Source organism: Adiantum capillus-veneris, chromosome 27 (genome assembly GCF_014529385.1).
Source record: "Adiantum capillus-veneris isolate H3 chromosome 27, ASM1452938v2, whole genome shotgun sequence".
Taxonomy (NCBI): Eukaryota; Viridiplantae; Streptophyta; class Polypodiopsida; order Polypodiales; family Pteridaceae; genus Adiantum; species Adiantum capillus-veneris.
In genome coordinates this window covers 89,891,871-89,915,801 of record NC_140957.1, presented here as the reverse complement: position 1 = coordinate 89,915,801, position 23,931 = coordinate 89,891,871, and the positions used below count along the sequence as shown (strand labels likewise).

Genomic DNA, 23,931 nt, shown 5'->3' with positions numbered 1-23,931 from the left:
GATGATGCGATGTTCCTACTTTTGTTGACTTGGTTTCTTTGGCTTTCATTCGAGCAATCTCCACGGCTAGCTCCTACGTAGCCGGGAATCTACCCTTCACCTTCTCCTTGAGTGGCGGCCATAAGCCATGCATAAACCGGTCCTTTTTGTAGGAAATCGGGTGCAGCTTCTCCTCTTGCCAGTGGCTCAACCCACCGTTCCCACAAATCCACAAACTTGGACTCATAGGTGGCATACTCTAAAAGACCCTCTTGTTGCAGGTCTCTCAACTTGTCCCACAGCTTCTCTGAAGTGGTACCTCCCCTAAAATGCCTCTTAAAAGCAGTTTTTAGGAGCTCCCAGTTATCCTTAGTTTCTTGTGGGAGTGCGTTGTACCAGGACCTAGCTTCTAGCTTCATGAGATGATTAAAATTCTAATCCAGGTTTCATATGTGTCTTTGTTGCCTACTACACATGCTACTTCAAAGTCATCTAAGAAATTTGTTACCAAATCATCTTCCTTCTTACCTTTAAATGTTGGAAATGCTACACTTGCCATAATTACAGAGAGAGAGAGAGAGAGAGAGAGAGAGAGAGAGCTAGAAAGATACACTGCTTAGCTTACAACCAAAATATTTTTTAATTTTTTATTTTCTTTACAAGAAGGCATGCATACCCTTTCTATACTAGAACATAGATTAAAATCTCAAATGGTACACTGACTTGTACCAAAGGTAGGACCAATGGTTGATCTGATGCCAGAACCTCAAAGAAGCGCTCCCCCCCTAGCATAGTGTTGATGATGTGTTGGTAGTGAGCCTTCCAATCTAGTATTACCTTGATTGAACGTACTCATATTGAAATCTGTGATCTGCCTTGAGGTAGTTTGTACTGACTCATGTGAATCTCAGAGGTACTTATTCACTGTCAAAACTTGTGGGAGAGAGAGAGGTGTCCTTTACTGAAATAGACTTAGCAGATCCCTAGTCTCTCTATTAAGAGCATGATCATGTGCCTCCGTTATCTGTGTTGTAGCATTAGGTGCGACTTGGAAACTGACTGTGATAATTACCTCGGTGACTTGAGCTACCCAATTCTCACAGTAGAATAGTGTTGACTCTCTACTGTGTTGAGCTCCCTCCATCTTGTTGTTGCGGGTTGGCCGTAGGTTGCGGACATGGTCTCGACCTCCTCCTTCTTCTCCTTGACATACGGGCTATGTATATCCATTGAGTCTGACGTATTGGTTGTCTTTCCTACTACAAATCTATCACTGTTACACCTGGCACTCGAGCCTCGATGGAGATGCAAAGTTTGTCCAACTGTGGGGAGCTCTTCTTCTTCTGTCATCTAGTTAGCAAACCCTGGTAACCACTCATCCATCCACAAAAGGTTAGGGTTTTCAGTCTTGTAAACTGAAGGGTTTGTGAAAGGATCCTCAGTGTGGGGCACCAAGAAAATGATAGTCGTATGTGACTCGCCAGGTGTGGTGGCCTCTACACCACACAGCTTGAAATCCCCCAGCATCATCTTAGGGGGGGGGTAGCACCTAGGTGTGCTATTCTATAATTCTAAGGGGCATCACCTAGTGTGTGTGCGTCTAAGACGTAGACATAGATGACCTAGAGTGGTAGGAGTGATATGCCATCTAGGTAGCCAACATAAAATGATGAGATAGCTACTTTCGATAGAGAGAATGCCTAGTCAACAGTCAAGAGTGTGTGTACGAGGGAGGTATGTGACAAAGGTCTCAATGGAGCATGACTAACTGGTGATGGTGCACTTGAAGAAATACAAACAGAGTGATATACAAGGGAGTAATCATCCCATGGATTTGGGGAGAACAAAGCTAAGGAGAAGAGAGAATGGACTCAAAGATCATGATAGAAATGCACACTTTATTGATGATGATGATACTTACAAACCGTGACCTTGGCTGATACCAACCTTGCTCTTGACACTAGGGATGCATGATGGAATGCGAGCGGCATATGGTGCATGGCAAACTTTGGAGCTAGTTGTGTTAGCACATTAGCAGGAGGTTAGTTGAGGGAAACACCAAGATGATGTAGCTGCCAGCAACGTTGATCACTAGCATCGAGAGTGGCCCCGGGTATCATGGTGTCGATACACTCAATCCTAGTGTGGTCATGCTGCCTTGTGGGGTAATAATGAGTGCCTTATGTGCATGGGGTGGCCATGACTAGTAAGTCAACCATGGTGTGGGTGGAGACTGGTGGTTGTGGTGATGTTGCCAATGCTAGAACACCCATGCTTGCAACCAGCATGACACCATGAGCTCCCTAGCTTGTGAGGTGCATTATGTGCTTAGTGGTGTATGGAATGTAGAGTGCATGGAGCCTAGGTGGTGCCTCTAGTGTGTTATTTCTCTGTACCCCTTGTGCTTAGTGGAGCCCTCTTTATATAGGCCTGAGAGGTGGTCCTTACCAATGGTCCTTACAAATACCCACTCGTCACTACAGAGAGTCTAGATGCCTCTCTAGTTAGAGAGCTTAGAGAGGGAGAGAAGGTAGAGATAGAGAGAAGGGAGGTAAGAGTGGGGTGAGGAGATGTTTAAAATTCACTAGCCGTTCTCTAGGTTATAAGAGAAGAGTGGAGATTGAGGCATTTACAATGGGTGTTGTTAATGGTTTGGGTGGCTGGTGTGAGGTTAATGCTTCCAAAAACTGGTGTTGTTTTATGCTTTCCCTCCTGGTCCTTTGTTGCATGATGCCACCGTGTCGTATTGGGGCACCTTCTGGTCACATTTCCTTTATGTTAGTCTGCACATGCTGGCGATGGTGGGTGCAACGTTGTGGGTGCACTATGGTCGTTCTTGTTTCGGTGGCCTTCTAGTAATGCCTTGGTTGGTTAATCTTGTTTGTACATGTGCATTGTGTGTGCGTGCTTGGGTGTATTTACCTCTGAGTTCATGTCCATTCATAAGTGCTTGGGTGTATTTACCTCTGTGACGGCGGGTGTGCATATGTTCATGTCCATTCATGAGTGCTAGTGTGTGTGTCTCATAGGCTGGCTATGAGAAAATGTGTGTGTGTGTGTGTGTGTGTGTGTGTGTGTGTGTGTGTGTGTGAGAGAGAGAGAGAGAGAGAGAGAGAGAGAGAGACATCTGATGCTGCTATATAGAGAACAAGAGAGGTAGGGAGAGGGTGAGATAAACGAGATGGAGAGAGGGAGGGTGAGAGAGTAAGAGTGTGTGTTCGTGTGTATGGGGTGTGTGTGAGAGAGTATGGGTGTGTGTAAATAACGAGAGAGAGAAAGAGAGAGAGAGAGAGAGAGAGAGAGAGAGAGAGAGAGAGAGAGAGAGAGAGAGTTCTGATGTTATCACTTACATAGGAGAGAGAGAGAGAGAGAGAGAGAGAGAGAGAGAGAGAGAGAGAGAGAGAGAGAGAGAGAGAGAGAGACTGATTGAGGGAGAGCGTGAAGGGACGGGCTGAGAGAGTGGGTGAGGGTGTGTGTGTGTGGGGGGGGGGGGTAAGAGAGAGAGATATTATTGCCATGTTGTGTTGTTGCCAACATAGGAAAGGAGAGAGGGCGAGCATGAGTTGGGTTGGTAGAGCCAAGTACGGGGGGGAGAGAGAGAGAGAGAGAGAGAGAGAGAGAGAGAGAGAGAGAGAGAGAGAGAGAGAGAGAGAGAGAGAGAGAGAGAGAGAGAGAGAGAGAGAGCTTGTCCTTTGGTGATAATGGAGGAGAGATGGAGAAGGTGGTGCCAAGGCGGGAGGCGGCCCACTGTTGGTGCAAGGTCAAAGGGAAGGCAGGGTGGCGACAGCGATAGGCAAGAAACAAAAGAAAAATATTTTTTTACTTTATTTATTTTATGCTTCTCGAATGGGTTCGGTTCCCGCGGCCTTCGCTCTGAAGGCCAGCCATGATCATCAGCCTCCGGGTGAGCTAGAGTGCGGTGCGGCTAAACCCGTGTCACCACCTCCTAACCCTATGGTTAAGGCAACAAAATTTAGAGGTAAGTCTAGTGAGGATGCAGATTGTCATGCGGCTCATTTTGAGACCAAATGGCAAGCAAGTGGATATCAGGCCATGCGTGGTGATCCTATAAAGCTTCAACAGTTTGCAACAACATTGGAAGGTACAACCATGAGCTGGTTTATCCAGTATGGCATGGCACATTTTGCAACTTATGATGTACTCAAAATGGATTCCTAGAGAGGTTTCAAAAGTAAAAAACGCCAACAGACATATTGAAGAAAATCAGAGACAGTAGGCAAGGCAATATGTTGGTGGAAGATTATGATCAAAAATTCAAAAGTTTGGTGGACAGATTACATGGTAATGAAAGGTCCACAGAGGAAATGTTAGTAGGATATTTCTTGAAAGGTTTGAGAAAGGGATTAAAGAATGTTGTATCCAACATTGACATTACAGGTGGTTTTAATAATTCGGTTACAGTTGCAACGAGAGTTGAAAAAAGGCTTGGTATGACCAAGACAAAAGTCAAAAGTAAGAGTATCTCAACTTCAAAAGATGAGTCAGATGCTGACTCTGAATCTGATGAAGATTGTGACTCTAATGTATCATCAAATAGTGAGGCTGAAAGTACCAAAGGGAAGAAGAAGAAGAAGAATAGTGCTAAGAAGAAGAAGGATAAGAAGAATAAGGAAGAGGATTTGATTACCCGGTTAAAGAAGAATGGTTAGGTTGTGATACCTCCAAAGGAGAAGCAGTATTGTCACATTTGTGAAAGAGAAGGTCATAATACAACACAATGTTGGTATAATCCGATTAACAGGGGTAGACCTAGTACTAATGAAGGTAGAGGTAGAAATGATGATGAAACTAATCAAGCGGCTCCATTTAGAGGTAGACCACCATCTCATAGACCTCCGGGACCTCCAAGACCTTGGAGAAACCAAGACAATAATTAGAGAAGACCACCAGGGGTGATTCCATGTGTGTATTGTGGTGCACCAGATCATTGGGTTGGTCTGAATTATGCTGTATGGGTAAAGCATAGAGAAGAAAGAGGTATGCCTATAGTGCCTTATAATGAGGATAATCAGCAAGCAATGTCACCTCAGCAACAATAGAATCAAGCACAAGCTCAAACAAATGTGATCATTATTGATGTCCTTGATCACCAAGAACCACAGGTGCAAATCCAAGAAAGTCAAGAGCAACTAATGAGGGAGCATTGTGATGAGTGGGCAGGTGAGTGTATTAAGTGTGTTGATAATCAGGATGCTGATGTAATGACAATTACTAGGTCCAAAGCAAAGGGACCAATTGATTGGAAGGAGAAAAAGGTACTAGGGATCAGGTTCAAAGGGAGCAAAAGCATCAGATTCTAGAGGATCTAAATTCAGACATTCAAGTGGAGCAACAAAAGCACAATCTGGAAAGACCTACAATAACAAAAGATGATAAGGATTGGTTTGAGGTAAAAATTAACTCCCCATTACAATTGTCATCAGATCAGTTGTTATGCATGGTTCCAGCTTTTAAGGAGAGGTTGCTGAATAGATTGTTACCAAAAGAAAACCCAATTCATACATACCAAATTGTTGAGCCATTAGTTCACACCATTGATCTAGCAGATGTGGATTTTGTAGTCTTTGTTATAAAGGTGGTGTTTCAGGACACTTTGTTTGAGGAGGTGTTGTTGAATGGTGGATATGTAGTAAATATTCTAGTTGAGTCAGTATATCAAAAAATGCAGTTAGGTAAGTTGGAACCAAAAGCATTTCAAGTCAAGATGGCAGATCAAAGAAGTGTTCAACCCTTAGGAATCTTGAGGCAACAGACTACTCAAATTGTAGGCATAAATTTTCAGATGAACTTTGTGGTGCTCAAAATGGAGCAAAGGAAGTGCTTCATATGAGATGTTATTGGGGAGACCTTGGTTCAGAGTAGCTAAACTTAAACAGGATTGGGGTGATAACCAGGTTGTTTTGAGGAAAGGTAAAGAGTTAATAGCCCTTCCTATGAAGGGAAGGAAAAATATATATGTCAAAGAGAGACCATTGTATGCTCAGACCATTTGCTTGGCTGAGGAGATTGAAGATGATGAAGAAGAAGAATTTTTGCAGGCTAATCCAGCCATTGTACCTATATTTGAAGTAGATATTGAAGAAGTTTTGTTGAAGGAGGATGACTTGGAGGAACCAAATTCAGATTTGGTTCCAGGGCAGCAAATATAGGGATCCGAGTTGGTACAGATGGTGGATCAAAATATGGCCTCAATCTCTAAGGAAGTTTTGCAGCAACAAGAAAAGAAGGCAAGAGATTTGAATGAAAAGATATAAAACAAAAGGTTTGGAGATCAACTAGAGTTAAGAAAGATGATCTTAAAGATTTGAATTTGGGCATTGAGAAGACGCTAAGATGGTGAAAGTTAGCATTCATGCTGATGGATAGTTTTTACGGGATCCATTTCAGCTATTGAGAGAATATAAAGATGTGTTTTCTTGGGATTACTTTGAGGTAAAAGGGATAGATCGTGGATTACACCAGCATCATATCAACCTTAAAGAGGATGCTATTCTGATTGTGCAGCAAAGGTAGAGAATGAATCCTAATTTTTCACAATAGGTCAAGCAAGAAGTTCACAAATTTTTGGATGTGGGTTTCATTAAACCAATTCATGAGGTTACATGGTTATCACCTATTATTGTGGCTCCAAAGAAGAATGGAAAAGTTCGAGTATGTGAAGATTATAGGAAGTTGAATGCAACCACTACAGCTGATCCATTTCCAATGCCATATTGTGATGCAATTCTAGATGCATTAGTAGGACAGAAGATGTACATCTTTTTGGATGATTGTTTAGGATACAATCAGATTAAGGTTGCTGAGGAGGGTCAGCACAAAACAACATTTATCACTAAATGGGGAGCATATATTTCCACAGTTATGAATTTTGGTCTCAAAAGTGGACCACCATCATTCAATTTTATAGCTTATCAAACATTTGAGCCTTATTTGCAAGATTTTATGAGAGTTTTTGTGGATGACTTCTTAGTGTTTGTTAAAGAGATTTGCATCTCTATCATCTTAAAATGTGTTTTGAAAGGTGTCAGATGTTCAGAATGTGTTTGTATCCTTGCAAGAGTGTTATTGCTGCTAAAAGTGGAGTTCTTTTGGGCCATGTGGTTTCCCAAGAGGGGATTTCCATTGATGAGAAGAAAATTGAAATTATTGAAGTAGCTAAATCTCCATAAAATGTGAAGAAGGTCAGTAGGTTTGTTGGACAGGTTAAATGGCATGCTAGATACATCAGGTATTTAGCAAATGTATGTATGCCTCTTACACACTTGACAAAAAGAAGCATGTTCCTTTTTTTTTGGGATGAACCACAAGATAAATCATTCCAGATGTTGAAGAAAATGTTGTCAGTAGCACCTATATTACAACCACTAGATTGGACATTACCTTTTGATGTTTTTGTGGATGCATTGAATATTGCTATTGGTTCTATTCTTATGCAAGAGAAAGTATGAGGATGGTTCATAAGTGTCTATTATGCCAGTAGAGTATTAAGACCAATTGAGAGGAATTACGATGTTACTGAAAGAGAATCTTTTGGGATGGTGTATGCATTAAACAAGTTCAGGCACTACTTGTTAAGCAATAGAGTGGTCTTTCATGTAGATCAACAAGCTCTATTGTATTTGATCAAGAATCCATTGCTAGCTGGGAGATTAGCCAAACGGATGATGTTGTTGCAAGAGTTTGATTTTGTGATTGTGTACACACCAAGTAACTATTTAAGTAGGTTGGAAAATGGAGAAGCACCAATGGTTATAGATAATGATCTCCTTGATGCTCAATTGTTTCAGGTTCAAAATGAAATTTTTGAGTCATGGTATGATCAAATGTTGATTTACTTGATAGATGGTAATATGCCAGCAAGCTTTACAACTGAACAAAGGAGGAAGTTTGCTCTAAAGAGTAGACCATTTTTTGTGATAATAGGTGCTTTATACAAGAAAAGGGATTAATCAGGTAATCAAAAGATATGTGCCTGACTTTGAACAAAAGGCTGTCTTGCAGGAAGCTCATTCAGGAGCAGCAGGAGGGCATTTCTCAGGTGATATCATAGGGTAAAAGGTGTTGCATGTTGGATTATGGTGGTCTACAATGCTGAAAGATTCTCATCAACATGCCAAGAGCTATGTTATGTTTTACCTATGGAGCCTTTTCAAAAGTGGGGTATGGATTATGTAGGACTTGTAAAGCCTACCACCAGCAAGGGCGGAAAGTACATTTTTAGTTGCTACTGACTATTGTACCAAGGGGGTGGAGGTAGTGGCCCTGAAACATAATAAAGATTAGAGTGTAGCTAGATTTCTTTACCATGATATTATGACCATATTTGGGTGTCCTATGGAGTTGGTAAGTGATAGAGGGAGTCAGTTTCTGAATAGGTGATTTCCAAGATAACTAAAACCCACATGATTATGCACAAGAAGTCTACGTCTTATCATCCACCACAGGCCAATGGATAAGCTGAAAGCATCAAGAAGACATTGGTCAGAATCGTTAAAAAGATTGTTCAAGATAACCACAAGGACTGGAATCAAAAATTGGTTCCAGCTCTATGGTCTTTCAAGACAACTTTTAAGGTTACAATAGGTATGACTCCATTTAAACTGATGTATGGTCTTGAGGCTGTGGTGCCAATGGAATTTGTAGTTCCAAGTCTTAGTGTTAGTGCTGAGAAAATGAGTGATAGTATGTTAGTTCAACATAGAAGCAAATATTTAATGCAGCTAGAGGAAGACAGGTTGGTGAGCTCTCATATCACTGAGCTAATTCAAAGGAGGAAAGCTTGGGTAAGCATGAATGTCAAATTTAAAGTGTTTCAAGTTGGGGACTGGGTGATGCTTTACAATTCCAGATTAGGACCACACCCAGGAAAGCTTACTCTGAGGTATAAAGGTCCCTATAAGATTGTACAAGATCTGGGCCAAGGAACATTCATTTTGGCTGATGTCTTTGGGACTAGAGTTGAAAAGCCAGTCAATGAGTTCAAATTAAAGAAGTTTCAGGGGAGACCACCTCATTTGGATTGGCCTCAAGCAGGGTTGATTGAGCCAGAAGGAATTCCAAAGAATATAATCATTGGAAGTGGTGCTTCTCAGCACGCTATGGTACAGCCTATTGGCAAGAAACAAATTTTCTTTTATGGTCAAAACCAAGAGCAGCATTTTGCAAGTATACAGGATTTTGGACCAAGTACATGGAGACATCAGAGTTTGATTCAAAGGTACCAAGAGCTTGTAGCTCCGTATTGGCCAGTCGGATTCTGCTTTGTCACAGATGTGCAGGTCAAATTTAGCTGGGTCAAAATTTTTAAGGAGGGAATTTGACAAAATGATTTAATTTGTGGGACAAATGTCCACTAAGTAGAATCATCGCAGCGTGGCGGAGATTATATGCTTGTGTAAGTGGGGGTGCGCCATTCGAAGTTCTACTCTATCACATCATTTATTCTAGTCCTTCACTCATGTTTTCCCTTGAGCCTCTGCCGTCTAAACCCGCCTTCCACTTGGCCTTAGCGATGGTGAAGGGTAAGACTCCACATGCCATGCAGTCTACTGATGAGGTTGATAATGAGCCTCCAAGGAGATTACATGAAAAAGGGGTTGTGTTAGTGTGGACATCAGTAGTCCTAAGTAGGATGAAGCTTCTGTGGTAGAGGTGGAGACCCCGCTGAGTGCTGTAAAGCTCAGGCAATCCCTTATGGACCCTTTTATGGATTTCAAGGTCGGCATCGACTGCACAATCGAGAAGAATGCTGCTTGGCTACACAAAGTGGGATTGCATGAATTGAAAACTTACCCTGGATTCATTGGAAGGAAAAATACTATGCTAAGTCCCAATTGGAGATTTAAGAAAGTCCAAAGGTGTAATTTCCAGCACTGTATTTTTCGCCCCTGAATTGGTGTCAAAAGTTTTTAAATTACCTCTGAAGAGTACAACAGTTGTCCCAAAGTGTTCTGAGGTGATGCTTAAAAAAGAGTTTGGTAATACTGAAGGGGACATAAAATATTACATTTTGCAGAATGCAGGTTATAGGAGAAGAGAGCAGTTGAAATGGTATTTGGAGAGGCTTTGCTTCTTAAAGAGAGATTTGATTACATATACAAGGAGAACTATGCTCCTTTATGCTTTGCAAAACAGGGGGGTGTTGTGAATTGGGTCCATTGGCTCTATGAAAAGCTGTCAGTGAAGTGTTTTTGTTGGACAAAAGGTAGTCTCATAATGGTAGCAGGTTGTCTGCCTACCTTCCTGCCATGTTTACTCATGACCAATGGTTGCCAAATGAAATTTCTTACAGGGATGATCAAGCTTTGCCTGAATCATCTAACAAGGCAGTGGTTCCAAAGAATGATCAGAGCTCTGTTTAGAAAAGGGAGAAGCTAAGTTAGGGGGTGATCAGTATAAGTTGGAGTCTTGCAGATTCCTTGTACAAGCAGGATATAATGAGGAGGAAGCCTTTAGGTGCTTGCAGACTCCAGAAATGGTTGATTCCATGAGAAATCTGGACATTTTTGTGCCTAACTCACCAGCAAATCTTGGCAAAGTGTTTACACTGTCAACCAAAAGAAGATTGGATACTAAGACAAAGGACAATGCAAAAAAACTACAATTTGCAGCTCCAAGCAGCAAAATGGTGGAATCAAGTCTACTAGTTGAAGATTCAGGGATGGCTGTGAAAATGTTTTGGCTGAAGTTCATAATTTTCTGAAAAAGAAGCAAAGCCACACGGAGCATCACCTGTAGTCAGTGGGCAGAAACAGGGGTAGAAAAGGTCATGTTGTAGGAACACGGTGAGCTAGTGCAGGTTTGAAATTAGAGCTAGAGGAGTTGAAGTGTGAGCATGAAGATGAAGTTCAGAATTTGCTGGTGCAGCACCAAAGTGTGGTTGCTAGAGTCAAAATGTCACTGGGGATGTTCAAAGAGTGGACCCAAGCCTTAGAGGGTAGAGTTAACGGTGAGCTTGAGCAATTGGTTGCTAGAAATGTGGAATTGTAGGTGCAAAACCAAATATTGGATTAGAGGTTGAAGCCTTTTTTGGATTTAGAAAAGCAGGTGATGTGTCAGGAAGAAGTGGATGTCAATGGGGTGATCATGTCTGAAGGGGATGTGCAAGGGCTTGAACAACAAACGCTGGATGGTATTCAGAAGGCTTGGAAAGCCATGAGAGAGAGGTTGAGTACTATGCTGAAGCATCCCTTTGAACTGGTAAAAAATGGTTTTGTCAATGTATATGAGGCAAGTCTGTTGGTTGAAGTTGACCAGCTAAAAAAGTAAAGGCAGTATTGGGTTGGTCAGGTGCAAGATGAAGGAGAAATTGGTTCTTGAAGATGTAAAGCAAGGGGAAAAGCAGGTTCAGCTGTTGCTAGAGCCTGTAGAAGATTCAAGCCAGCCACTGAAGGAGCAAGACAAGCAGGATGTGGAGAAGAGCAATGATGATGAAGAAGTGCAGGTAGATGGGACAGTTGCAGCTGAGCATTCAATGCCAGAAGGAGATGGTTTTGATCATATTGATGTTCTCATACGTGATGTTGAAGTTGAAGTTGCTGCTAGAAATTTGTGGAACATGAAGTCTAGCCCTAGTTACAGTCAAACTGAGCAGTAATGTATCTTTTTTACCATTTTGGAGTTGCTATGTATTTTTATCAAGGGATGTGTGGACCCGGGGTCGGACTTCTACGAAATCCAGCACCGGGACGTGCCATGTGTTGACTGGATAATGCTTTGGATATTGTTGATTCTGTTATGTTGCTTAGCTGGATATTATTTAGTCACCTGTTTCTTAGTCGGATTTTGTTGAATCGCATAATTACAGTTAGCATGTGTACCAAGACTTGTGAGGATATAATAATATTCGGGTAGGTAAGTTAGAGAGGGAGAACTTGACGCTTTGGATGGCTCTGTGAGAGAGTCGAAGATGTAACTCTGTTTTGGTGAGGAATAGAAAACTCTGAGTTGCCCAAATGCTTCTCTCTCTACTATCAAATATTTCTCATCTGTGTCTTTGCTTGCTCTGATTTTGTTCCTGAGTTTTACATGAGAGTTAGAGTGTTTCTATGCTAAGTCTGATCATGAGATGGTTAGTTATTTGCTGCCGGATAGCATGTTTGAGTGTGTGTTGCATGGGTTGATGAACCCCACCTCTCTCTCTCTCTCTCTCTCTCTCTCTCTCTCTCTCTCTCTCTCTCTCTCTCTCTCTCTCTCTCTCTCTCTCTCTCTCTCTCTCTCTCTCTCTCTCTCTCTCTCTCTCTCTCTCTCTCTCGTTTCAGTATTCCTTCAATGCTTGCAAGAAGTTGGCACTTTCATCCTACATGTTTGTGTTCCCTCGCTTGGGATTGACTCTGGCATCTTCGTGTAGGTAGCTGGCTTCTTATACCTCTCCATCCCCCACTCTTTGCATGCCACAACTACTCTACATGATCCACATGCCACATGTTTGATTGGAGGTACATTGTGCTCCTACGATGGACTATGACATTGGGGAAGGTAAAGAGAGCGAGGCCGTGTGTGTATAGTGCTAGCCGAACCTCACTGCAGTATTAGAAAGAGAAAGAGAGAGCCATCCCCACAGTGGAAGGAGGTCGATGAGAAGTTGGGGCAAATGCGGCGGTGTTGGATTAGTTTGTTCCATTGTGCATATTTGGGGTAGTGAGGATGTGGATGCTAGTATATCAAGGCACAGGGGGCCGAAGTCGTGGCCATTGATAGGCTGCATGGTGGAGTAGGTGCACAACTTTGATCTACTGTATAGCTCTCTATTGTATTACTTTAGACAACTACTATGAGTTGTATTACATACGGCAGGTTGCCACATTCTAGAAGAGATGCGGTCACAACCCTCATTTGCCAACGAAAGACTCTCTCTCTCTCTCTCTCTCTCTCTCTCTCTCTCTCTCTCTCTCTCTCTCTCTCTCATTTCAGTATTCCTTCAATGCTTGCGAGAAGTTGGCACTTGCATCCTGCTTGTTTCCCCCTCATTTATCGGCTATGTCCTTTGCACTGGGTCTTCTTTTTCCATGTGGAGAGAGTCCGCTTCCTCATTTACCAACTAAGTGGTTCTTGTTTTTCCATGTGGAGAGCATTTGCTTCCTCCTTTCTAGTAGTTCTTCTTTTTCCACGTGAAAGGAATGAATCCTTGTCCACTTATAAGGTAGTATAATATAGGATTTTCTCATATGTAAATATAGGTGTGAATTTAGTATCATATGTGATTTTAAATTGAGAAAAGCTCCTTAAAGTGAATGTCTAGATGTCTTCTTGGAATATCCACATTTGCTGGAGTTCATCAAACCATGAAAGCCCGCTTATCATTGCTCAAAAAAATTCTAGGTTTAATGTAATCGCACCTAAATTTTGAGATTTACCTCTACATTTTAAATTTGAAGGTGAGAAAACCTACAAAATTTAGAGAAATTTAGTGTAAATTGGTATAAAAACCTTCAAATTTAGCCAATTTACCTTTGAAATTTATCATTGGAAAGTTATTGGGGAAATTTTTTTGAGCATTGCCACTTATGATTGCGCCACCTCTATCCACTCACCCGCCTACTATTGTGCCTTGTGCGGGTCGTATATCAGCGGCCCTTCACCGATTCTCATTTGTCGCAACTCACGGACCAAGGCTCAGATGCAGTAGCCGTTTACAATCTTGGTGCAACCTCCTTGCTAGACAACTCCTATGCTCTGCAAGTTTATGCTTTGTATGGCAAAGGTTGCTCATGCGTTCTAACCTCAGTAGCTACTTTTGTAGAAACATAAAGGCGTACTAGCCTCTTTTCCCTATGCCGGACAAACTTAATAAGACAGCCACCAATTTCTCTCTCTCTCTCTCTCTCTCTCTCTCTCTCTCTCTCAAAATTTCCTCTCTCAGCTTCAGGTTTCAACACAGAAGTCATGGATAATACCAAATATACATACCATTAGTTGGTTGATCTAAACCGTTTTAAAGAAGACGTTCAAAGTATGCGAGCGGGGTCAGCGACTACTACTCTTTATCGAGACAACTTTATTAACACATGCTTATTAGTAGCTTTTCACACGCAGCCAGGATGTTTTCAGTTGCTTTTGATGTAGACTTCTGACATTGGCACGGCTTAGTGGAGGCTGCAATGATGAACAAGGTGAAGACTTCACGATGGCCTCAAGAAGGCATCATTTTTTTCTCTAATAAATGATTATTAGAACACATTTGACATGTTAATGGACCTTGTGTTCATGAAAAATGTGTCTCAGCTTAATATTGTACTCTTTTTACTTTCAAAAATGTCAATTGAGAGTAAGGGGAAAAGGAGAAATTTTGCCCCAAAATAGAGAAAAGTAATATAAAAACCCGAAAAATAAATCTAATTTTTTTAAAATTCGTCTTAGTAAATTCAAGAAAAGGAGTTTTATATGTCTGAGAAATGATATTTCTCGAACACTTTAACGGAGAGAGATTAGAGAGAGAGAGAGAGAGAGAGAGAGAGAGAGAGAGAGAGAGATGCACGTGTGCACACACACATGCTCATTTTCATAATGAAAAATATTCAAATGAATATAGTAAGGCATGAAATGACTTGAAATGTCACCTAAAAAAGTTAATGTTAGGGTCACCATTTGATGGTGAAAGAATTGTAAGGGGAAAAGGAGAAATTTTGCCCCAAAATAGAGAAAAATAATATAAAAACCCAAAAAATAAATCTAATTTTTAAAAAATTCCTCTTAGTAAATTCAAGAAAAGGAGTTTCACTTTCATATGTCTGAAAAAATGATATTTCTCGAACACTTTAATGGAGAGAGATTAGAGAGAGAGAGAGAGAGAGAGAGAGAGAGAGAGAGAGAGATGCACGTGTACACACACATGCTCATTTTCATAATGAAATATTCAAATGAATATAGTAAGGCATTAAATGACTTGAAATGTCACCTAGAAAAGTTAATGTGAGGGTGACCATTTGATGGTGAAAGAATTGCATGTTTTTCTCTACCACTTTTCTATGGCCTTCGTGGTCAAAAAATGTTGAAAAGTCAACTCGTGCACATCTCTCTCTCTCTCTCTCTCTCTCTCTCTCTCTCTCTCTCTGAGCGCTGAGCACTGTTCAAGTCGCTTGTGTCACTGGCCACAAGTCACACTGACTGGACGAAAGAGGTTGCACAACGTGGCCAACGGAGGGGCGAGAATCCCTTTCCTCATAATATATATAGTATAGTATAAATAAATCTCATTCCCTCCTACTAAGGAGGCCTTTTGTGTCTCCTCACCTTGTTTTTGGACTACATAAGGAGTCCTTAGTGAAGGGTGGATTTTTGGGTGCAAATATGGACCATTGAAGAAAGCTTGTCAATTAATACCACACGACAAGCTAATGATAATTTTAATTAGTTTTTATAAGATCTTGTGAGAGGGTGTTGATATTTGTGTACTTATTGTCTTCAAAGAGAGGGGCATTGAGTTTTTGTGTCAAACATTATTTTTTATGCCTTTGAAATTTATTGTAATGTAAATAGTTCATTGTTACACATTTTTCCAAATAAACATAATATTGTATTGTGACACTACATGTTTAAAAATAATAGTCACTTTTAATTTTTCTCAAAAAAAGCTTTTTATTAGGAATTCTTGTCAATAACCTTGTGTAGGCTATAGTGAATTTTCTTTAGATTTTCTTTGCAATATGCAGGGAGTGAATTTATTTGTTTTCAAACCATTAAGAAATGCATAAAAACAGGAAAAAAGAAACGTTTGAATCTATCGTTGGCTTCAGACTTATCCATCGTCCTTTTGCGACCTTAAAGTAAATTGTCCACGTGTACAAATTATAGTACTCCCACATGTCAAAAGTCTTTTGGGCTGCAATTATAGTACTCCCACATGTCAAAAGTCTTTGGTCGTCCACGTGTACAAATTTTAGGAAAAGTGAAGTATGGAGCACACAATGAACATACAAAAGTAATAGTGCATACTTTAACAGGTAGGAGTCACTTAAACAGATTTTGCATTTATTGGCGCTTGCATGGCTATCATAGCACCCATCATGAAAGTATTGATGAATCCTTCAAAGTTCAAACCCTCGTGTTATGTGAAAACTCTTGCTCCTAACCATATATAATTACTCTCCATGATTTGTAGAAGACAAAATTCTAAAGACTTTATCTTTTTTTTTTTTTGGCTTCTCCATAGGGCAAAGGCTATAGTGATGCTTTCTCTTTTTGCTCACTAAAATAGAAAAAAGATTGAGTTGTATTCTCAAACATTTTTTGATAGGTCAAAAATATTGATTGGTTGAAATAAGATAGTGGGTACTCCTTTAAATGAAGAGTGTGTAAATCTAATGATGGAAATGTCTTCAGTTTTGAAATGTGAAATGAATTCTCATTTACCAAGAAAGGATTTTGGACTTCCATGCTATCGTATGATCAACCTAAGTTAACATGAAGTTTCAATGTTGGGTGGTACATGAGCCATGAAACTTGCAATGCTTGAACGTTGAAGAGACATTTGGCACAATCCTTGAGGAGATGAGGGTTGGCACGAGGCAGTGATGTCATAGACTTGACGAAGCTGCCCCAGGGACTTGCCGCACATCGTTGTTGCATCTTTATTCGATGAGGTATTGCAGTTAAGCCTTGAGGGCAAGTTAGGGTTGCCAGGGCTTCATGAATGAGTGCTCATGACTCTCTCGATCCTTTTGTTCAACTAGTGGTGGCCTATCGCATGGGGTTTCTTCTTTCTCTGTCGATGCGCTTGCAGCCCTACGCTTGCTTGATGTCTTGCTCATAGCGTTGGTGGTTCCAGAGGGCTGCTTGTTTGCGCTCACCTCATGGAGTTCATTTCCAGATTCATGCATGGTGAGACTCCTTCAAACTTTTTTGATTTTTTAGTTTGATTCATCCCAGTTTAGGTTTTTCTCTTCGTTTGCAGATTTGCAGGGTTGGGAGTCAAGTGCCTGTCTCAGTGTGTTTTTGAATGCTTTAGTAATCTATCCTATTTAAGTTTTTGCTTTTCGGTTGCAGAGTTTCATGCTTAAGAGTCAAGCGCTTGTATTATGAATGCTCTTCCTAGTTTCTTAGGGTGTCGGTTTGTGCACAGATCTGAGTTTCCTTATTTCTGGCAAATTGAACATGCCAATAATAATTACTCTGTTATGATTAAGCATGTTTCCCTATGACATGTAATGAAACATCGGCAACACTTTCTTCCGCTCAAGTGGTTAAATATTTGAAATGATAAATTGTTTACTAGATACATATCAAAGATCTGTGATGATGGGAAATGAAGGGGCTCTCCAGTCAATGATGTGTCATAATGAGAGGGGAAGGATGGATGCTACTAACCTGTTTCCTTCCTTGAAGTTCCATCCAGGACCAGGACCGTCACCCGTGTATCTTAAGTCTGGACTCTGAATCTGACTATGGAGCAAGCCATAATTAATGTGTGGTAATGCGGTTGCAATGCTTGACTAGCTTGTTTTGTACGATCTGCAACTTGCAACCCGTTCGCAAGAAGGGCCTATAGGGGTCGAGGGCCTTCCAATTTCTTCAATAGTGGAGGACCAATCAGCACAGTAAAAAATGATACAATCCATAGGATCATGACTCTTGAGCTGGTGTCCCCTTGCAAGACCTTGCAATATATTGTAGGGCTTAGCATGTAGGCTATAGTGTTTGCCTGCTGTAGTTCTAGCTCCTGTGATTCATCACCTATTCTTAAGCGTGCAAGTCATTGCTTAATCGTAAGCCTGCACTTCATAACCTGCTTCTTGTTCATCCATTGTTTTCGGGTCTTGTAAATCTACAATTCATCATATGCTGCTTGTTCAACCGCATGTTTTGGTGCTTGTGCCACAGAAATCTGCTAGTTAGCTAGTCATCCACCCTCACCAAATATTAATCATGCGTGGATTCCATGATGCCACTGTTGCCAGATGCAATGTCAAGCACATTGACTATCATCTTCTTCCAAGCATTCGAAAGGATGACAATTTTCTATCACATAGTACTATTGCACAGATGACATTCTTAGGAAAGCTGAATGGCAAGCTGATCAGCTCCTACTCCAACCTCCTGGACGTCACCCACCATAGCCAGCCTCCTGGCCTCTATTTCCCCTTCCGCTTCTCCCATGCTGCTTGCACCTGTAACCTTGTCCTACTGCTTCTCTTTGAGGAGTATGTCTCAATCTTCAAAATGACCCATGCGTGAATTTTGCGCTTTCGTCTCTCTAACGCTCCTTAGCAACGTATCCTATGCATGTTTTTCAAGCTCACTCCCTAGTACCTAGGAGTTGAAGCCGCACTACTGCAAGCTTAATCTTGATAAGTGGCATGCAAAATGGAAGTAATTTGAAGAGGAACAACCCAACTGAGCTCGCAATGACTTGGCGGAACAACGCAAGGCTTTGAAATGCTCTCTTCTCATAGTAGACTTGACCCACTACATTGAGAGAATTTGCTTAACCATTTGCGATAACATGCCACCTCTAGAGAGGCATGATTTCTCTGGCTCATAAGGCATGCTTTGCGTGTCTCAAGTGTAGTACTTGTGTCGTTAATGCTTGCATTTTAATCCTTTGTGTTGTTTGTGCTCTCAAATATTCTAGGCTAGAGCTACACCAGATCTTCATTAGCATGATGAAAACTCATTCTGCAACAAGTATCCGAACTAGCTCTGGTGCTTAGAATCATGTGTTCATTCTTTCAATGATTTGTTGATGCACTTACTCTGTCCGTCCTCACTACTGTGTAGCTTGTACTCGACAAGATCAAAGGGCCTTGTAAACATAATTATGAGACTTCTAGGCAATGGAAAGTATACCCTTTGTTGTAGACACCTGTGCCAGGATCGATTTAGAAGTTTCAAGGGTAAGACGCCTCACCTAGAGTTACCTAATGATCCTGTTGATGAAGAATTTTGATTAGAAAATTGATTCTTTAAATGCTCATCGCTACATTCTTTTCACATATGTAACTAGTATAGGGCCTAGGCCCTAATCGTTGACTCAATTGTCAACTAACACAGCCATAATACCATAATATGTGAACAAAGGGTTTCCTTGCCCTCGTTACTTGGTGCAATCTCTTCATCATTGGCAGGCCTTGTGATTGTATCACTTGTTTTTCCATAAAAGGCGTTGGGAGATTATATTAGTAAAACAAACAAGGTTGCATCCTTGTTGTGAGATAGAAGCAGATTATAAAGCGGGAGTTACATATAGGGGGGTATTGTTTCTTACTTTACCGCAGTTCACCAAAATTACAAAGGATTTTTGAGGCATATTACAGCAGCTTAGCACCCTTAAATGATGCTTCATACAAAACATAGTCTGTAGTCACCAACGACTACTATTCGACAGTGAGCTGAGGACATCTTGGAGGTGCACGATGAGTCGAAGACCGTTGACGTGTTGCCTTCTTAGTTTTTCCTCTTCAGATCTGCAGCCGTCAATCATTCGCTATAGGTGCATGTACGAGCCATCTAGCAAGACCTCCTATTGCTTGTTTATGTTCGCATTGTTGTAAAAGCCCATACAATCAGTTAGGACTTTCAGATTTTCCTCAAATATCATGCATTGGTCAAGCTTGAGCTGGTTAACCTGCAAGGAAAAATGAGCAAAGAGTATCCTCAAACTTTTAGTCTGGTAAGCCTTGTTAAAGATGCTTTCGTTCCTTTCAAGCCAGATTAACCAGAAAAAGTCTCCTCTGATCCTGTTCCAAATAACCGAAAAAACTGAAACTGAATCACCTAGAAGAAATTGTTTCCATTTGGGGGTGGATCCTAGAGCACTAATTAAAGGGTACAAAATAGTAGAATTAGTTAGACAGTTCATGAAGAGGTGGGGGCTATCTTCTTCAGTTTGCTGGCACCTGTTTTGCAGGTTCCAGTGCCCATTCCAACATCCCTCATTTTGCAGCCTGTACAAACTGCTTTGTGAAGGATGAGCCAAAGAAGAACTGAGTGTTTTGCCAGGATTCCTTTATTCCATATGTTATGGAACTTGAAGATCCATTGCTTCCTTGTCATATCAACATTCGATTTCTTATTGAGAGTGGTGTGCATGGGTACCTGAAGGTTAGGTGGCAAGTTCAGGGGATGATGAAGAGCGCTACCATTAGCCAAGAATAGGGCCTTGGAGGAGGGGTCATGTGTGGATGATAGGGACCATTCCAGGCCTTTCGGAAAAAAAGGACTTTCTAGCAAAGTTAGTTCCCAAGGTTGCAGTTGGTGGTTTCCAAGGAGTTTGGAGTGGGTGAGCCATATGGCTTCTGTTGAGGGCCACAGGTCCTTCCAAGTAGTTATTCCTTTATTGTGAATGTGTCTTGCAGTCCAAGCTTGGTCTTGGGAGGGACGGGGGATGGGAGGGAAAGACCACCATATTGATTCTTGGGCTCTAATGTAGAGGCTGAACTTGGATTCCCAGTTGATCCTAAGAATGGGTCTATACGTGTTCCAGGCTTTCCACATCAATTTGAGGAAATCCGATCCCTTTGAAGATGATTCGAGAGGGCCAAAGAAAAGGGTGAACCATGGGATATTGTGTACTCCTTGGACTCCTTTTAGTTGGAACTTTCCCAGGTTCCGAAACAGAAGGGAGGCCCATTCTTCCTCTGGTTGATCTAGCCTAGTCCTCCTTGCTCCTTAGGGAGACAACAGAATTCCCACTTGACTTTGGCTATCCCTTTCTTGAGGGGGTCCCTAGTCCAAAGAAAGTTCCTGCAAACCCTAACGAAGTCCTTTTATGATCATCGGGGGGTCTCCAGCAGGAGAGGAAGTATAGAACATAGCTCGTGATGAAGTGTTTGATGACTAGCACCCTTCCTGCTAGATTAGCTTGGAACCCCAACCATCGATTCAGTTTGGCTAAGAACTTTTCCATAACCCAACTCCATCTCTACTTCATGGTAACTGTGAATCCAAATGGTATTCCTAGTAATCGAAAAATAACTATGTCTTGTAGGTTGGAGCATCCTTGCTCAGTAATATAGCTAGAAAGTGGGGAGTGAGAAGCCTTGATACCTATTTTAGTGTGGTTGATTTTGAAGCCTGATGCCGTGTAAAATATCTTTAAGCAGTCCCGAAATTGGCAGAGAGATTGTTCATCGTTGTGCAAGAAGCCGTTGCCCTTAATAGAGCCTTTGGCTTGGCAGGTTGGAATGGTCCTTTCTACTTTATCTATTTTCTCACATTTTTTATTATTTCTCAAATTTAATGCTAATTAATTCATGTTCCTCTTGCTACTAAGTGGCACTAGTACGGCCGATGACCTCCGATCGCCCTCTCTCTCTCTCTCTCTCTCTCTCTCTCTCTTCATGCAGACTGTCTTTATCTCTCTCTTTCTAAGCGCACATATGCATGCTACATTGTCGGACATGGTCGAATGAAGGAAGAGTTGACACGTGCAAGGGGGAGCCAAAATACCTCCCCCTTTTATAATATATAGATTACTAAACACTCAAGCGGTACAATTGTAAGTTGTGATATACTTTTTCCAAAAGTTGCCTTCATGTCATGTGAAATGAATGCATTGTGGAATAAAAACTAAATTGTCCATGACTCACGAGAAAGGGAGAGAGAGAGAGAGAGAGGGGATATGGTGCATATGGATCCCAAATTGTTGTTGTTGTTGTTGGACTTGCAAATGGTTCAATAATCGTGGTTGGCCTTGCAAATGAGCATTAATGCCAAGTGCATTTGTTAATGGTTCACTAGTTTTCAAGGGTTAATAATGCACATCTATATGCATAGTGTGAATCAATAAACGACAAATTCAACCACGTGAATACTATGTAACAAATGGAATCAACATTGTCGAAATCATATGAACCAGGGAAAGGAAAAAAAAAAGTTCATTTCCATCTATAGTATATATGAAGCAACTTAAATTTTTCAAGGAAAGAGAGACCCTTCTTGTGAAATAAAGGGCAACATTCTAAGAGGTGCCAGGCGTTCCATAATGTAAAGTCAATAGACATTTTACTTTACATAGAATAAATGTTTCAATTTAAATCTACATAACAAAAAAATAATAATTTTAGTGAAGATTTTATTATTTAATAATAATGTAATTTTTAATATATATATATATATAGTTTTATTTTTTAAAAAGTTTTTTTAAGATCAATATTGATATTTTTAAAAGATTTTTAAAAGTTTATTTTTTTTAAAAAGATCGAGGAAAAAAAAAGCTCGCCTCATGTCGACATGGTGATGTCCTGTTTTGAAAAAATGCATGCAAATAAAGATATCGATCCACGTTAGTGGCTATGTGTGTGTGTGTGTGTGTGTGTGTGTGAGTGAGTGAGAGAGAGAGAGAGAGAGGTGTTTGTATGTGTATGCACACATGTACATGCATGAGAGAGAGAGAGAGAGAGAGAGAGAGAAAAGATTTTATCGTTTAGGTCAGAGGTAACTCTATCTCATCAAGGGCATCCTTCAAGCCCTTCCAATTTTCAAGATATTATGGTTTTTTTCGCATTAGAGTGTAATTTTAAAAGGATAGCTAATGTTTTTCACCGATAGAAAATGGATAAAATGCATGATATAAACCAATCCCACATTGGCACCCAGTGTTCAGGAAAGTCCTTTGTCATAGACAGCTAGGTTCCCTCCTTGTCAAGATGCAAACGGGAAACACTAGTAGAATTTTTCAAAATTTTACATGATTTTTGATTTATTTTCTCATCAATCTTATCAGTTTTTCTTCCCTTTATCATGGTTACAATCGGTTACTCTTGATTTTCAACCGGCTCAAGGCTAAGCTGAGGCAAACCTTTCTCAAACACTGTTGGCACCCCAAATGAGGAGAGAGATTCCCCAGTTGATGGACCTTTTACCAGTTCTTGGATATTTTTTCCTTTTAATTTTTAAGAGTTAAAATGTGGGCCATGCTTAAAAACCTATAAATTCTCTAAATTTTAACACGCAAGGGTGTCTATTAAAAATCAACCACAGAGAGAGAGAGAGAGAGAGAGAGAGAGAGAGAGAGAGAGAGAGAGAATAATTTTTGAGCACCCAATGAATGATGCGACAAGGATAAGTAGGGAGAGAGAAAGACATAGCAAAATGTTCGAGGGTGTAGGAACAATTTAAAAAGACGGTAAAAGTGGCACGAGTCTTCAACAAAAGTGAATATCTATGTGTGTGTGCGTGTGTGTCTGTGTGTGTGTGTGTGTGTGTGTGTGTGTGTGTGTGTGTGTGTGAGAGAGAGAGAGAGAGAGAGAGAGAGAGAGAGAGAGAGAGAGAGACCAATCATAGTCCATGCAAACTACTATCCACCCAACATGTGTGTGTGTGTGTGTGTGTGTGTGTGTGTGTGTGTGAGAGAGAGAGAGAGAGAGAGAGAGAGAGAGAGAGAGAGGTTTTGTTGGGGGGGGGGGGGGGGAAGGGGGAGCATATAGATTTTGAATGTCATAATTATTGTACTAGAACAATAGCAGGAGGCCTCAAGACCTATGTGGAAAATATATGACTCAAGCATAATAGACACAAACATACACACATATATCTATTTATTTATTCATTCATTCATTTATTTACACACACAGATACATACATTCATACATACACACGCACACATCTGTACTCTTTATAATGCAGCTTAAAATTTTTTAGGAAGGAGAGAGCATCCACGTGTCAACACTACTTCACTTCAAAGAAAACATTTTAATTTGAAATGCAAAAGTGGAAGGAAAGTACTAAACTAAAAAATGAAAGGGCTCTGCTTTTTAGTTCTGACAGACTGGCAATGTAAAGTCCTGCGCTCCCACCCTGCGTCTTCAAATTCTAGATTTTCATGCAATGCATAAATGATAAATGCATCTCCTGAGTCCTCGCTTAGGCATTCAATCAGTCCTCAACTTCTGATTGATGCAATTCTTGCACGACCTATGAGAGAGAGAGAGAGAGAGAGAGAGAGAGAGAGAGAGAGAGAGAGAGAGAGAGAGCGAGAGAGAGAGAGAGAAACTG

At 40.8% G+C, this 23,931-nt stretch overlaps 1 protein-coding gene and 1 long non-coding RNA gene across 2 annotated transcripts; both read left to right on the top strand.

The window, feature by feature from the left end:
- Window positions 1-6,167: 6,167 nt before the first annotated feature.
- On the top strand, window positions 6,168-9,320 carry LOC147422374 (uncharacterized). Its single transcript, XM_086503053.1, has 7 exons — window positions 6,168-6,227; window positions 6,367-6,432; window positions 6,541-7,100; window positions 7,478-7,813; window positions 7,924-7,953; window positions 8,002-8,038; window positions 8,574-9,320. The coding sequence occupies exons 1-7, from the start codon at window positions 6,168-6,170 to the stop codon at window positions 9,318-9,320; spliced, it is 1,836 nt and encodes a 611-aa protein (XP_086359179.1).
- Window positions 9,321-16,386: 7,066 nt separating this feature from the next.
- LOC147422373 (uncharacterized) lies at window positions 16,387-17,219 on the top strand. The gene is made up of 3 exons (XR_015186862.1): window positions 16,387-16,580; window positions 16,671-16,818; window positions 16,892-17,219. It is a non-coding gene; the product is annotated as an uncharacterized LOC147422373 (long non-coding RNA).
- Window positions 17,220-23,931: the final 6,712 nt, after the last annotated feature.